This window comes from Marmota flaviventris, chromosome 2 (assembly GCF_047511675.1).
Source record: "Marmota flaviventris isolate mMarFla1 chromosome 2, mMarFla1.hap1, whole genome shotgun sequence".
In the NCBI taxonomy this organism is placed as follows: Eukaryota; Metazoa; Chordata; class Mammalia; order Rodentia; family Sciuridae; genus Marmota; species Marmota flaviventris.
Genome location: NC_092499.1, coordinates 24,297,390 through 24,313,811, shown reverse-complemented (window position 1 = coordinate 24,313,811; position 16,422 = coordinate 24,297,390). Strand labels below are relative to the sequence as shown.

The 16,422-nt window shown below is 36.3% G+C and overlaps 1 protein-coding gene across 8 annotated transcripts in view; it reads left to right on the top strand.

Annotated features, from left to right (window-relative positions):
* The window catches only part of Nrxn3 (neurexin 3), a 1,482,316-nt gene that overhangs the window by 1,112,941 nt on the left and 352,953 nt on the right, over positions 1–16,422 (top strand). For all 8 annotated transcript variants that reach the window (XM_071606618.1, XM_071606610.1, XM_071606632.1 and 5 more), the window contains one exon: positions 10,128–10,309. In XM_071606618.1, coding sequence (XP_071462719.1) covers positions 10,128–10,309 — 182 coding nt within the window. The remainder of the gene's footprint in view (positions 1–10,127; positions 10,310–16,422) is intronic.

Below are 16,422 nucleotides of genomic sequence, written 5' to 3'. Positions count from 1 at the left end.
CGCCGATATGTTTGTTCAGAAATTTTTATTGATTATTTGTAAGTAAAATAATTATGTTTGCTCATGCTGTGGATTTATGAGGTATTGATATTAAGAGTGTATTGGGTATGTAAGAAGTGAGGAACATCTTAACCTGGGCCACTATAACAAAAGGCCCTAAACTGGGTAGCTTTGTAAATATCAGAAATTTATATCTCATAGTTCTGGAGCCTAGGAGTCCCAAATAAGGGCAGATTCTGGTGGCGCCTGGTGAGGGCCTGCATCCTTATGAACATCATCGTCTCTTTCAACCTCACAATGTTTTTAATATAACTTACATATAGAAACCATTAAGGGTTTTTTTTTTGTCAGCAAGAATATTCTCAGTGCAGCAAATGCTCTTATTTGGAATGAATGGGAATGACTGAGTGTAGTCCTTTTCTCTGGTTAAATTCCTAATTTATCCTCAGTCATGATCATCATTCCTTGTCAGATCCTTTAACCAGGACTTAGCATGTCTGTGTGTTTTAGGCCCTGTCATAGTCACCAGGGGTTCTTTTTTATCCAGAAATTTTCTATATAAGAAAGAAAATGAATTTGAACTAGCTTCCACTAAACACACCAGCTATTGAAAATTTACTATAAGAAAGAGAAGGGTATGGCTCAATCCTATGGACCACTTGAACTAAGTACTTAAAAAACAATAAGATTTCCTCTCTTGGTGTTTGACAATTTGTCTTCACTCTTTGAGTCCATGTTTATTTTCTCAAAATGCCTCCCTGTAGTAGGGGATGTGGCCAGGGCAGCTGTGTGCCTCTCATGTATATCTTCCTCATCAGAAAGGTGCTGGTGGAGGAGGGTTTCCATATTAAAAAAAAAAAAAAAAAATTGGTGAAGTGCTTTTGCGGGCTAAAGTTGGATTAATTTATTACATTTTAACAAATCAGCTGTACGTGAGTGCAGAATCTTTTAAGGATTTGACAATGACGGTGTCCATTTGCATCATGCAACTGATTTGGGAGGAAATCACAATTTCTGTGTGTGAAGATGTTTAGTGTTTCCAGATGAAGACAGAAGTTGTTCTGGGACAGTAAAATAAATAAAGTCCCAAGCAGATACCAAAAAATGTGAGCAGTCTTTCACTTTGAGTTGATCATTAAAAAAAAAAAAAAAAAAAAAAAAGGCAATACTGAAATTTTTCTAGAGTTCTCTATTATATGCATATTACCTATTTTTGATCTTTAGTACAACTCTTTAAGATTATTAGGCAGGAGAAGCAGTACCATCTTCTTAACCATGGAAAAACAGAGATGCTGTGAAGATAAATGATTGTTACATGTTATGGAGCATGGTTACAATAGTTGACATGGTTTCCTTTTCTCCTAACTCTATGATGTGTTCTGTGATTGTTATGGTTCAGATGTGAGGTATCCCCTAAATTCATGTATGAAACAATTCAAGAAGGTTCAGAGGAGAAATGATTGGGTTCTGAGAGTCTTAACCCAATCAGTAAATTAATTCCCTGCTAGGGATTAACTGAGTGGTAACTGAGGTGGTAGAGTGTGGCTGGAAGAGGTCAGAATTGGGACTTTGAGCTATATATTTAAATCTGGCAAGTGAAGTCTGTCTCTCTGCTTCCTGATCAGCATGTGAGCTGTTACCCTCTGCCACACTCTTCCACCATGATGTTCTGCCCCACCTGGAGCCCTGAGGTATAGAACTAGGCCTTCTATGGACTAGGACCTCTAAAACTGTGAGCCTTAAATGAACCTTCCCTCTTCTACAGTTGTTTTGGTCAAGGCCTTTTAGTCACAGCAATGAAAAAGCTGACTAAAACGGTGATTAAGAAATAATTGTCTCGTATAACCAAGAGTCATTACCCTTCAAAAGTATTAGCCAACTTTTCCAGAAAAATCATATTTTATGAATTAGAGTCACAAATACACTAAAGTAATCTGTGTATAGCCCCTGGCTCTTCAAAGTGTTGGAGTTCATATAAATCAGGCGTTTAAATCAAAGCTCTTGGAAATAGGCAACTACTTCTCATCTGTATTTCTTTTTTGGAGAATATTCAGTACTTAGAAGTCCCTCAATTGCTCTTATTAGAGAAAGAATTTCAAAGTTGCGGAATAAAAGGAGGAAAAGGAAGCAGATAAATGTGTTCTGAACTTCTTTCTTCTAACCTTGTCCTGTGAGATGTCATCAGAGGGAATACATTTAGAAAAAAAAAATGATTCTACAGAAAGGGCTGCAGAGTAATTATAAAACTTTCATCTTCGCTTTTATTTTCACATATTTATATTTTGCCTAAGGACACATATATACATGGTCTTTGCTCTTGGTTAATATTCTATCAAATAAAATGATAACACTGATATTCTTACATTTGTCACATTGCTTTTCTACTATATATCCCTGCAAAATAAAATCGAGATGTATTTATTTATTTATTTCTACAGAAACAATTTGCAGTGTGATTTAGGAACTAAGGGATAACATAAAACAATTTGACTCAAATGAATGTGATTTTTTTTTTATCTGAGTCTGCTAAAATTTCACTGAATAAAGATCATTCAAATGTCTTTGTGGTTAGGTTTCTTTTATAAATTGAAAGCTGTGTTCTACTCCATCATAGGAGACACTGAGAACCCTAACTGATGAGTATTTATAAAGTATTTCCACATGAGGTTAAATGCAAAAAGCTGAGCTGGATTAATGGACACTGTAGTTTCCTATTTCTATATTTTCATTCTATTTCCATGCTCGAATGGTATTGTGAGATATGCAAGAATGGGTGAGGAAATTTCATTGATTAATTCAACAATGTTTATTTTCTGAGCATTCGTAGTGTCCATAGGTAAATTAAACAGCCTTGTGCTCCAGGAACTTGTAGTACACAGGTTGTGGATTTTCATTTTGTTTGGTGATAAAACTTAATATTTATTTTCTTCAACCTGAAAACTATGCAATTTCCAAGGACTTATTTTGTTTGGCTATTTAAGAAACCAGCATGAGGTGAAAGTTCAATGAGGTAATCTCTGACATAAAGCTCATTGGGTTCAGTGGGTAGAGTAATTATTCATGAACAACTTACTGCCTGACCTTGTTTTACACACTTTACAAGAGAACAGATGACCTCAGATAAAATCATTGTTGTTTAAGTAAGATGAAATGGTTACCCTTTCCATGCTGCCATTTCTATCAGGAAAAGATGGAGTTTGCAGCTTCTTGGCTTTATTTTAATTTTGACCACATGTTAAAAACCCATTTTCATTCATTTCCTTACCTAGACACAAACTGAGTGTAAGAATTGAGGATTTTAGGGAAACAACATAGCCAAATAAAAAGCATAGAGATTGCTAAATCAAACAGGTCTGGATTCAATTCCTGATTTCACTAGATAATTTTGTAGAAGGTATTTGTAAGTGATTTTGCCTTATTTTATAACCCCTCTTATCTTTAAAATGGAGACAGTAACTGTTGCATGATGAATGGTGCTACCCCCAAAATTCATATAGAGCTATGCCTTGGTCTCTGTGGCAACGTTTTAAAGAAACCACTGTGGATACCAAAATCCACAGGTGCTCGATTCCTTTGTATATAATGACCTGGTATTTGCATACAACCTGTGAACATCCTTTCATATACTTTTAATTTTCTCTGGATTATTTATAATACCTAATATAAAGTAAATGTTCTGTCAATAATTGTTGTGCTGTGTTGTTTAGGAAAGAAGAAAGACTGCATATGTCTAGTACAGATATAATTTTTAAAAAATATTTTTGATTTGCTGTTTGTTGAATCTGTGAGCACAGAACCCACAGATATTTGAGGCCAACTTTACTGAGACATAGTCTTCAACATCTTAGAATGTGAGAGTAGCTGGTCATGGTGGCACATGCCTGTAATCTCAGTGGCTCCAGAGGCTGGGATAGGAGGATTGCAAGTTCAAAGCCAGTCTCAGCAACTTAACAAAGCCCTAAGTAACTCAGTGAGACCCTGTCTCTAAATAAAATACAAAAAAGGGCTGAGACTATGGCTCAGTGGTTAAGTACCCTTGGGTTCAATCCCTGGTACAAAAAAAAAAGTAACTGTATTCTGGAGCTATAGTCAATAAAGACAGAATTAAGTTAAATGAGATCAGTGGAGTGGGATTTAATCAAATATGACTGGTATCTTAGAAGAAGAGGAAAATTAGGACATAGGTAGGTTCAGAGGGAAGTGTATATAATGTAACATGGAAATAAGACATCTCGATAGTTGGTATCAGATTTAGACACAACATAATTATTTGTTTCTTCTTCATTACTCCTGGAAAATCCATGATAGCATTTCTATCAATAACTCTAACCAAACAAATTTGAAGGAACCTAGTATATCCCTGAAGAATGGTTATTGTTGATCCTATTTACCACCAGAAATTTTAGTTCACAGCAAAGTATTGAGTTAGATGGTAAAATTTTATGGGTTTTATGTTTTTCTCCTACCAGCTCCTCTGGCATGGTGGCATGGTGGCATTGGATAGAATATAAAAGGCCTTCACTGCATGCAAGTTTGAGTTTCAGTGTTACTGAGCACACTTAATACTACACTGAACCAGTACTGGCTCTGCTGGGAAGTCTTTGAGTTGAAACCTTGTTTCTGGGATCCTAGGACACGTTATGAAATATTGCCTCTATAAATCTCAGAAGGTAATGGGTTTGGGCTTAATGCCCATTTAGTTTTACTCATTCTTCCTTCAAGAGAGGGAAGAGATTGCCCCAGATGGAGGGAGCCCCCACCTGCCTGAGCACCTTTTAAGAAATGGAGCCTGGCTATCCCTGAGGATGTATTTGATTCTCAAGTATTGTCAGATTCTCGGTTTACTAAACACCAAATATACTATTTCTTTACCAAAGAAAAAGGATATTCTTAAAAATAGGGGGAAGAAGCCTTTCTCTTTTAAGGTTCATTTTTTTTTCAGCTTTCCTTCCTTTAAGAGTATTTTATTATTGGTTTTGACATTTATTTTTAAAAATTCAAAGAGGCTGACTAGATCAGTAGGCCATCCATTCAATAAACTCATCAGAGGGCAGTTTGTAAAATTTGTATCTCTTATCCTACGCTCCCTTGTGACTCCCTCTGCAATGACATTTTTGCAGTTTTCTATCTGTCATTCACCCTTCTCTCCTCCTTGCAGGGCTCTGGGGAGGAGAGCTAGGGATTCTGTTAGGGAGTTTCACGCCATGGGTCAGCAGGACACCCTGTCCTGGGGAGAAAAGTTCAGAGTTAAGACAGGGAGATCTGATTCTATTCTCTGCTCCACCACTGAGAACTGCATCGAGCAGCTGAATTTCTTTGAGCCTCCATTTTCTTGTTAAAATAATAACAAAAATATTTGCCACTAAACCTTCAGTGAGTATTGAAGAAAGAGGCATCAAATGAGATACTACCAAAGAAGGCAATTTGAAAACCAATCAATGCTATGGAAATGCTAGTTCCCACTGTCAGGAGAAAATGCACAAGATGCAGCCCAAATAGCTAGGGAGACAGGGGTAGAAGGAAACCATAGAACAAACCAACTAATATAAATCAAGAAACTATATTCTTCGGACCATCAGTCATTATGAGATTCTGGAGCTTTATGCCTCCATTAGCTAGAAGAGGTATTCGTCAGTTTCAAAGCCACAAGTCTTTCCAGTCTTTCCATTTTGGTTTTATTAGCTATATGGTAATTGATATGAATAAAAGATAGTTTTAATTTTATAGCAATAACTATATCTACCGGCAGAGTATATTTTATGTCATTGATGGTCTATCTATTTTCCAAAAGGACTTGACAATTTATAATAAAGAACACAATTGTGGAGAAGCTTGATGAAGGAGTACTCAGAAAGAGGGAACCTAAAACAATAGAGGAAGCCACCTACACGTTACTATCATGAGATTTTAGACTGTATTCTCAGGCCATCTTCAAGAGCCTCAGCCTGATGTCCTGTTTCTCATCCTACTTAATGTATCACATGGGTTTGCACTTGAAGTATCACACTCATTTTATTTATTATTTTCAATGTGATATACTTATATACAAGTAATTTATCTAGTTCAGTTTAAATTTAGGTGTCTTGAGCTTCCAAAACTTATTTTAACACCAATAGAAAATCATTGTAGGGAACTTTGTCACATTAAAATATATACATATATATATTTCATATATATATATATATATATATATATATATATATATATACACACACATACACATATATATTTTTATATGTAGATATATATACACAAACACACATGTATATATCTTTGAGTATTTTCCTGAAGCTATTTAACTTCTAATTATATAATAAGCAAAATAATAAAAAAGTTACAAGTAGTCAATTTTATTTTCTGATTAAATTTTTCTTATTTTTCATACTTACACACATGCATAGGTACACACATGTACATATGTACATGCGTGCACACATATACATCTATATATTATTTTTATATTTAGAGTGAATCTTAGACAAGACCATAATCCTATTTCTGTGAATAATTTCCAAAAAAATGTGATCTGTTGTTTGGATATGAGACTGGAAATAGGAACAATGTCCTAAAAGCAGGGAACTGGAGTTTAGAAATCAAACAAAAAACAATAATAACAATCCAAATGTTCCTAAACAAGGAGAAAGGTTATTTACCCTCAGAAATTAAATTCCATTAAGATAAGCTGTAAAATACACCAAAGTTTTAAGAATCTTGGGAAAATATGTGACCTTGAAGAAAATGTATGCTTATTCTCTTAAAGAAGTCACATATTATCTGCTTCATCAGCTTATTGCTATCTACATTTTTTCTTCAGATAAATTGATCATTTTTGCTATCAGGAAAGATAGTTGCATGGTCCTGATTATTAATGTAGTATGATCTTAGCACTGACATTCTGAACTCAGTTGAGAAACCAGGAATCAGTATTTCTTGGCTCACAGGAGAAGTTATGTGATGTGGTATTACATGACTTGGAAATAAAAACTCTTAATGGATATAAGGAGGGTTCTTATAGTTCCTGAGATGTTTCCCCCAAATTTATTTGTAATCCATACTTTAAAGTAACAACTTTTTAAAATTTGAAAATAAAAGTGAAACAACTTTATTATGTTCCCTTTGGGACTTAGGCATTTTATATGAATTAACAGAAAATGTGTGTTTATTTCTAAAAACCATGAAAGATAGAAAAACATAAAAAATAAGGAGAAAAACAATCACATTATCAGAGTAGAAAATTGCAACTATTAGTTAACTTCCTCTAAAGGAAGTTTAGGCTATGGAAACACTCAGGGTCTTTATTCACCCTGAATAGAAAGCTCAGTACCGAGAACAGATGTTTTAATACTGCTTTCTGCATAGTAGAATAAGCCTTATACTAAGCGCTTTTTATCTTTTATTCCCTTTTCACCTATAGAGTTAGAATTATCTAACATATATAACATGTTATAGATATATATATGTATTTATGTATATATATGTATGTATGTGTATATATATATGTATGTATATATATAATTTTTATTTTAATATGCAGATTTTGGGTGATGGCTTTGTGTTCATTCTGATTTGATATTGGAAGAAAAAGTGAAAAGAGCTAAATTTGGATAGCTTTGCCCCATTGGTCCAGTTTATTGTGCAAAAAAAAGTTACATTGGCAGGTAGTGAAAAAAGACTCTTGTAGACGGGTGGCTCAGGCTGGGGACTTAAAGAAGGTACCACTGACTTAAATGAAATATCTGAGCCTCTGTTCTATAAAACTGTTAACAAAGGAAATGTCCCATACGATTGTAGGGAAATTTCATCTAACAAATTTGTATAATCTTTGCAAATTGTAAAGTTCTATTTATATTATTATTCTTTTTTGCAATGAGTTTTTTACTTTGTTTATTTGTAGTAACAAAATACACCTCTGTGGCAAAATCCACTATGTGGCACAATTCACTATGTATTTAGGATAGAATAGGGTAAGATTTTATAAATTATCATGAAATGTCACAAGCTGATTTGAATTTTTGGTGATTTTATACATTAATCACTGAGTAACCTTCAGTTTTCCAAATAAAGAATGAAGGGAGCAATGATGACATTTGTAATAATCTACAGAAAGGGACTTATTTAAATTCTTCACAGATGGAGAGATATCAAGGGTAAATCATTATACCCACATTTCTAATTTTAAGAAGATTTGATTGTGTTTGTGGATGATAAGGAGCCAACATTGTTTTGCATATAGACTTCATCATAAACTTTGCTTACTACAGTCCCAAATTCTCCATATGACTGTGAGAGGCTTTCCAGAGACCATCCCCTAAAGATTGAGAAATTCATAAAAGGAAAATAATGTCATGCTACATGTAATGTATAAACTCACCAAATTGGAATGATTTGAATAGTGACCTTTCAAGGAGGACAAATGACATTCTATATATACATCAGAATTTAATGTGGCTTTCTTCTTTACAAAGATGACATATGACATATACTCCTAATTCTAGCTCAAAGGAGTATATTATTTCTTAGCAAGCTGCATAACTCATCTCTTCTTCAGCTAGCGTAATTCCACCCAATATTTTCTGTAAACTAGCCCTGATAATAAATGTGGACCAGTGCTTGAGATTTTTAGTAACTGCTAAAGATATCTGAATGGTTGTCTAATGTTGTTTTAAAAATAGTCTTAAAGGTTGGAACATGTTTGCTGGGATATTCACAAGAAAATCTAGTGCCAAATGTTCTTTGGACTTTGAGCTGAGTAACATATGGAAATACTCACTGTGGGTAACAGGCAGGAAACCATGAAGGTTATTATGGGGTAGTCTATTTTGTCTACTAAATTGAAATATATTTTCCCAGAATCAGAATTTAAACTTGCTTCTTGAAATAGGCTTTTTATATTTTTAAATACATATTTTTCTTTGTTTTTCTTTCTATTTGTTTTATAGATAATTTCATATTCATATATTCTTGGTAGCCTCTGGTTTCACACTGAGAAAAGGAAATTCATGAGTAAATAATAAAAAAAAACACTGATAAACCCACTAGTTGTAACTGATGATACCACTTCTCATGTTAAAAGTTCATTTTCTGGGGATTATTTTGCTATGTCTCATGTAGTTTGGAAAAGGAATTTGAAACTGTTGTTCTAATACCAGATAAATTCTACCACTAGAGGAGAAAAACATTCATTTTTAAAGAGCTTGGAAATAATTTTAGTCACCATGCTTATGGCAACATAATAGGGAAATAGGCAAAAGCTTTCAGTCTTACAAGTTGAACATTCCTAACACAAAAATCCAAAATCTGAAATGCTTTATACCTAAAACTTTTTGAACATTGACAGGGTGTCGCAAGTGGAAGATTCTACCTGATCTCATGTGATAGGCTCTAATCCAACTGTAAATTACCTTCAAGATATGTGTATAAGTTGTCTATAAAACAACTAAATTTTATATTTAGACTTGAGTCCTATCTCCAATATATTTTATTATGTATATGCAAATATGCCAAAATTTAAAAAAAAAATTATTTCAGAATCACTCTGGCCCCAAGTATTCCATTAAGGGATACTGCCCTATATTACTTGGTTTTCTCAGGGCATAACTGTGTCTTCTGTGGGTGGAGAAGGCATGGGCATGAGAGAAATGGTGCCTTTTGGCTTCCTCATTACACTGATTTTGGTGAGGCATCTCTGGAACAGTTTTTGTTCCACTGATCAGAACCTTTTGATAGCCAAGAGATGGGGGACAAGTTCTTTATCTCATGCCTGTCCTAGCCAGGATGGAAAATTAATTCTGCTGTTGGGAAGGACAGAGAAGTTGTTTGTCAGAATGTACCAAAGCTCTTCGACACAGCACATAATTTGCCCTCCACTAATACGCAGCAAGAACTATGGATGTTAGGAATGTCTCTCACTAACATCTGCTTTGTTATTCATTTCTTTTACTTCCAACTTTAATTTGAGGTGACAGATGCCTTCTGAGGCTTTGGAAGTCATCCCTCTCAGTAACCAAATCCTGTCCTGTGGGGGACGTTTCCTCTCTGCAGCTGTTCTGTGAAGCCTCAGCAGTGTGCTAGAGTTGGCAATGCACAGTACAGTGCCCTGACATCTCGCTCTCTCCTTGCCTTCACAGCTGGCGCTACCTACATCTTTGGGAAAAGTGGTGGCCTCATCCTCTACACCTGGCCGGCCAATGACAGGCCCAGCACGCGCTCTGACCGCCTGGCAGTGGGCTTCAGCACCACGGTGAAGGATGGCATCTTAGTACGCATCGACAGCGCTCCAGGTCTTGGAGACTTCCTGCAGCTTCACATAGTGAGTACCTGGCCTTGGCCTGCATTCTCTTGTCTCCCTGGTGGTCTGAGTTGGTGAGTCAGATAAATGCCGCATAACACTCCACACACGGACACAACAAAGGTGCACATGTTTCATAGGAATTGCCTTCCATTATGTGAACCATCACACTCATACATGCTTCTGTGATAAAAAAAAATTAAAAACTCTCCCCTCTGTTCCAGGAATATATATATAGAAAAAAACAAAAACCTATTCTCTTTCAAACTCCCTTTCCCAACCTTGTGGTTTGGCCTGCAGATAAACATCTAGCAGATCACTTGGGTGCAGATAATAGCTTTACAAGGTGTGGTTCAACTTACTTGGTACAAATAGCAAAGCTAACTGGAATGTTCATGATTTCCTGGGCTGGGGTTTGGCAAACCTATAAAGGGCCAAGGAGGGACTCACAGGCTGGTTATATAGTCACTATCAGAGTGACTCAGTTTTGACATAGATAATACATCTTTTTAGTGCACAAGACGGAATTTCAGTGAAAATTCATTTACCAAAATTAGCCACAACTGTAGTTGGTGACCCTTGTCCTAAGACGCAAATATCACTGTAGAGGTAGATATAAAGAATGTGTGATAAAAACTGATGTCAGAGCTCCAGAGTGGGTGGGGCTGTGTTTCAAAGGAAATAGCACAAGGACCAAGATTAGTGTTATTCATGCATATTGCATATCTGACATTTTGCTTTACGTCTTGTATGTATGAACTCAATAGGACTATACTTTCAGTCCCTACAGATCTTAAGAAAATACTGCAAATCTAAGAAACTAAAATGATTTGAAGGAAAAAAAACTGCTTTGTTATGAGGATAGGAAATATTTTTATAGCAACAATTAACCCATTTTATCACCTGTGCAGTCTGCAGCTAAGAAAGTAGGCTAAAGATATGATTCTCATCTATAAGCACCCCAAGTGCAGCCACCAACAGCAAGGAGAGGAATTGTTCTCATTAGTTAGCAATGACAAGGCTAGAAAGAATGGATTTAATTTGGAGCAATAAGAATTCAGTTTAAATAGCAGGGGAAAAACAGCAGTTAAGAAAAAAGATCAACTGGGGATTAGTACCAATCTGTAAGAAAAAAAGGAACACTGACTGGAGATTCTTGAATCAGAGTTTGCTGATATTCAGTTCTAGGGATAGAAGCAGGACTTAAGATTTCATTGCTGGGCTCCAGATTTGGAAGTGTTCATCTCTAGCACTTGCTCCTTCAACAAGCCTTGGAAGTGGGAACAACTCAAGTTTGAGACTAGAGCTGGAAGCTTGTCTGGCCCAGTAGGAGCCTGAGCAGAGCAAGAGTCTACTTCCAAATGCAAGAAGGGATTGTTTAGAAGTGATGGCCTTCAAAATGTAGAAAAGGAGTCTTAAAGATTTGAGTTGCAAATTCTGAGATAATTTAAGAGCTATATGGTATAACAAGCCTGAGCATAAACATTTTAAAAAGCCACACCAAGGAGCAAAGAGAAAGGAAGCCATAGTTCTATAGTTTATCTTTATTTGGTCTCTAAGAACCACCATAATTTACAGAACTCTTGGAGATTTATGCTGCATATAACTTAATGACTATTTCATGGCAGCTATAACTAGGATATTATCACCAGCTCACTTGCATTTTCATAGTGATTTATCTTCTTTTTTTGTTCAGTGTGACTTACTCAGAAAGAATATGATTTGGCATGGCCATGAGCATCTTTTTGAGTCAACTACTGTGCTACTATTTTATCCAATTCTCCCCATTCACTTTTAAGAAAGAGGTTTTCTTATTTTCTGACAGTTTGCTTGGAATTGCTGATGTTTTTATAAAATGGATGTGTGAATACTAAGAACTTCTAGGAGGAGCTAGGATACTCTGGTATATTGTATTATGACATTATAACTTTGTCCTTTCTTAAGTGTTTTGAAAAAAATGAATTCTTCTAAAACATACTTTAGGGTTCAAGTATACATTTGTTTGTATTCATTAGTGTGTGTACTCTGTTTAAGCATACATATTAGGTTTTGTGGTATATCACTTTGTTTATAAAAAGCAAAAATAGTAGAAATTTTTCATCGCAATATGTAGAACCATCTTGGGGTGCTATGTACCTACTCCAGTGAAGCTATGATTCCCTAAACATCCTGGGAAATTCCAGTAGATTTTCCTGCAAAGCTTGGGTTAGAAAATTATATAATCTGCCTGATCTTTTCAAAAGAAAAGACAAATGGATGCTACAATATAAAAAATTCACACAATTCTATGGTGAACCTGACCTATGCATGACCCTCTCAAGCATGGGGCTCCTTCATTGGTCTAGTTGTATGAAACCATGTTGTATTTCTTTGTGGATCATCCCTTTCTGTATACTCCTTATCACAATTGAAAATAAAATAACCCAAGTAGAGTGCAAGGATTGAATAAAAAATTAGTCTCTTATTTTGGACATATATGTAGATATATCAGGGAAATAAAGCCATGGATATCTATTAAGGTACTTTTAAAAGACTGTTACTATCTGTAAAAGGTGGTTTTGTTTGTTGAATGGTTCTTTGTTTTCTTGTACTAAAGAAAATTACTTGAAAGGAAAAGAGCTTAGGGGTCATCAGCAAAAGTGAAAAAGTTCGGGCAGGAAGCAAAAGATTTCACTCCACCTTGCCATTTGCCTACAAGAAGAGAACTTGCTGGGAAAACAAAAGAAGTGATGGCAATATTCAGAGGAGATTCAAGCTTGTGGCTTTGTTTATTTAGAGCTGCTTTAAAAGAATACCTATGATTTGATAATTTGTAAATAATAGAAATTTATTTCTCCATTTGGGAGATGGGGAAGTTCAAGAAGATCAAGATGGCAGCAGGTTAGAACTTGGTCTTGCTGCTTCCATGAGGATAACTTGAACACTATCCTCTAGAGGAGAGATTGCTATGTTTTCACATGCAGCAGAAGAACAAAAAAGTGAACCTACTCCTGTAAGCAACCCCCTCCGCCCCGTACCTTTGGAAGTACTGGGAATTGAACCCAGGGGTGCTCTACCACTTAGCTACATCCTCAGCACTTTCTGTTTTATTCTGAGACAGGGTCTCTCTAAGTTTGAGGCTGGCTTTGAACTTGCAATCTTCCTGCCTCTGCCTCATGAGTAGCTGGCAATACAGGCATGCACCCTTGTGCCTGGTGCTGCAAGACAGCTTATAATGCTGTTAATCTGCCTTTAGAAAGACCCTGACTCTCAACACTATTGCATAGGGTATGGGTGACACATCCAGACCATGGGAGGGCGATAAATTCCAGGGAGAAGGAAAAAAGGACAGGAATCTGCCTACACACGTACACCAGCAGAGACTATATGGGAGGGGAGTGAAGCTTCATTCTTTGAGTATGTGTGTTAACTGTGGAAAGAACTCTAGTGGTACCTGTAATGGTGGTCAGGCTAATAAAGTTGTTTTAACAACAAAGTATGAATGAATATATGTGTGTGTATGTGTTGTGTGTTGTATGTTGTGTGTATGAGGGAGAAAGAGAGAGAGGAAAACAGCAAGAGAGAGAATCAAACAAGATTGAGACAGAGACAGAAGAGAAAATTTGTGTCTTATAAATGAGCAACTTTTAGAAATTCTTGAAGTGTTCTGTGTGGCTTCAACACTGTCACTGGAATAATTCATTTTTATTCCCAAGTTAGCTTATTTGAAGGAAGTGAAAATGCTCTTCCAAGAATACCCGGGAGTCTGACTCTGAGGTGAGCACTCATCCTAGAATAGTCCACAGCAGTAATGGCAGATGGATTTTGAGCTTTACACTGGAAAGATTTGTGCAGGCAGCAGAGATTCCAGCAGGTTGGAGATCCGGTCTTTACTCAATTTGTCTGCTGCAGGTGCTAAGTGGGCCATTGTGGATGTACAATGCACAAGTATTACACATGATTTGAACTTTCCCCTCTTCTCTTCCTGTCTTCTTGAAATCCCTACTCTTTAATAACTGTTTAGGAAAATAGGTATCTTCTTAAACTCATGCCTCATTGGAAGTACCTTAAATTGTTGACTAATTAGTTTAAATCAGCCAGTCTTGTTGTAATCCTTCTCATAGCAGGCTAAGGTCAGCTGCTGTGACAGAATTTGAGTTTTGATTGGAGAGTGGGAGAGAATGAAGGGTAAGTGGCCATGACTAATTTGAGGACATGCAATGTTGTGTCAGATGGCAGGAATGGGTAGACAAAACTTGGGCAAAATTTAGGTATGCCCAGTGAGAAATAATTAGGACAGAGAAAGAAAAAGGCACCAAGTTGAGTTGGGTAGGTGTTGTCATCATGATTTTTCTTAGTTCATGATTTATTAGATTATCTGTCATCCTGGTGAAGTCTCTTCCCCTTTGTTATACTTTCTTTTTAACCTAAAGTCTTCTCATTTATTTGTTCCTCTTGGGAGTTAAATGGCCATTGACAATCAGTGATAAACAAGATAAGAATTGGATCATTTAAAAAATAAATCAGAGAAGGCCAAGAGATCAAAATAATTTGGAAACCACTTATTTCAAATTAACATTTCTTTGCTTTTTGGTTCACCCTTCCATGATGCAGTGCTTTCTGTATCAATTATGACTCACGATATTAATGAAATCATGAATGGAATGTGTTTGACAAAGGCAAAAAGTCCTTTGTTGAAGTACATGCCCATGAAATGAGATTCTGTGGAGGGAGGGTATCTTAGGGCACAGGGGTTTCTTTTTTGCTAATTATTATTTCAAATATAAGTTTTCTGCCACCGAAATTTATTGTTGAGGGATTAATCTGCTTAATATTTGGAGAACAGCTGCTGTTACTTGAGAGTGACATCTGCTCATTGACCCCATATCAAGGCTTCATAGAGCTGTGTCCCTTTTCACTCACCTTCATTTATACCAAAAGGGAAACAGTGAATAGGACCAGAGAAAAGATTACCATGAAGTGCTTACTGTTGATATCACGCAGCTCTTGACAATCTCCTTTCACCACCTACAAAATAGAGGGTCGGGGAGAGCTGGGCAACAATTAGCTTCCCTTCATGTAGTCAATGCTGGGTGTAAAAAAGACATCCTATTAATTTCTTTCTCCCTGTGTGTAATTTACAGTAAATCCTCTTAGATTCATTTTTTAATTATGAGCCTTTCAGAAACGGTGAAAATTTATGTGTCAAGGCATCTGTTTTGTTTGACAAGAATCTATAACCTTTCCCAACACTTTCTGTCCTGACTTATCGTGTACATGCTTAGATAATACCAAGCAAGGAAGATGAAAGAGTGCCATCCAGACAGACCTCTTTTTCGTAAGGGCAAAATACTCTTCTTGCAAAAATCAGGCCCTCCAAATAAGAGACTGGTAATATTCTCTCAGCGTCAGATGTGAAGAAATTGGGTATTTGTTAAGTTTGGTTTGTATAATATGGTTTTCCATAATTTATTGCATTCAAAGAGACTCCTGGAGAATAAATGGGAACAGAACTGAAATATGACAAATGGTCGATTCTTTACATCTATTGCATCTATAAATTACCAGGCTGAAGGCATCATCTTGGTCACTCTATATGGGCTATTTGCAGTAAACCATCAACATCTGCCAAGTTAGTCCTTAGTGACATTAGGTTGCTGTTAGCTCAGATTCATCTCTGGTTTTGGCCATTGATGGAACTGGATTGGACTTAGGAACTGTATTTAGGGGAATCTCCAATGGAGTACAGAGGAATGTTAGTGGTGTTTTTGAGACTGGTAACGTAAGTAAAGAGGGAAAGAACAAGAAAACAACAAAGGTGTTCAACAGATGCAATTTCATTTCCCACAGAGTGCTGTGCACTGCAGGTTGGCTCTGTATTTCCTTTCATTGCTATTTGTTCTTAGTGAAAAAGCCCTCTTTGGGTTTTCTGGGCTTAGGAGCTTTTCCAGATCATTAGCCACTTGTGCAGAGAGGGCCTGCTGAGCATCCTCCCTGCGGCTTCCAGCTTCACTGTGCATCCTAGCAAAGTTGGACGAGAAGGTGGGAGAAGGCAGTGGAAGTGGGGATGGACAGATGTGAGTGCTTATGTAAGCTGGACCAGAGGCAGCTTTGCGCCTGGGAATGGGTGTGTGCTTCCTGAGATCTTTATGATT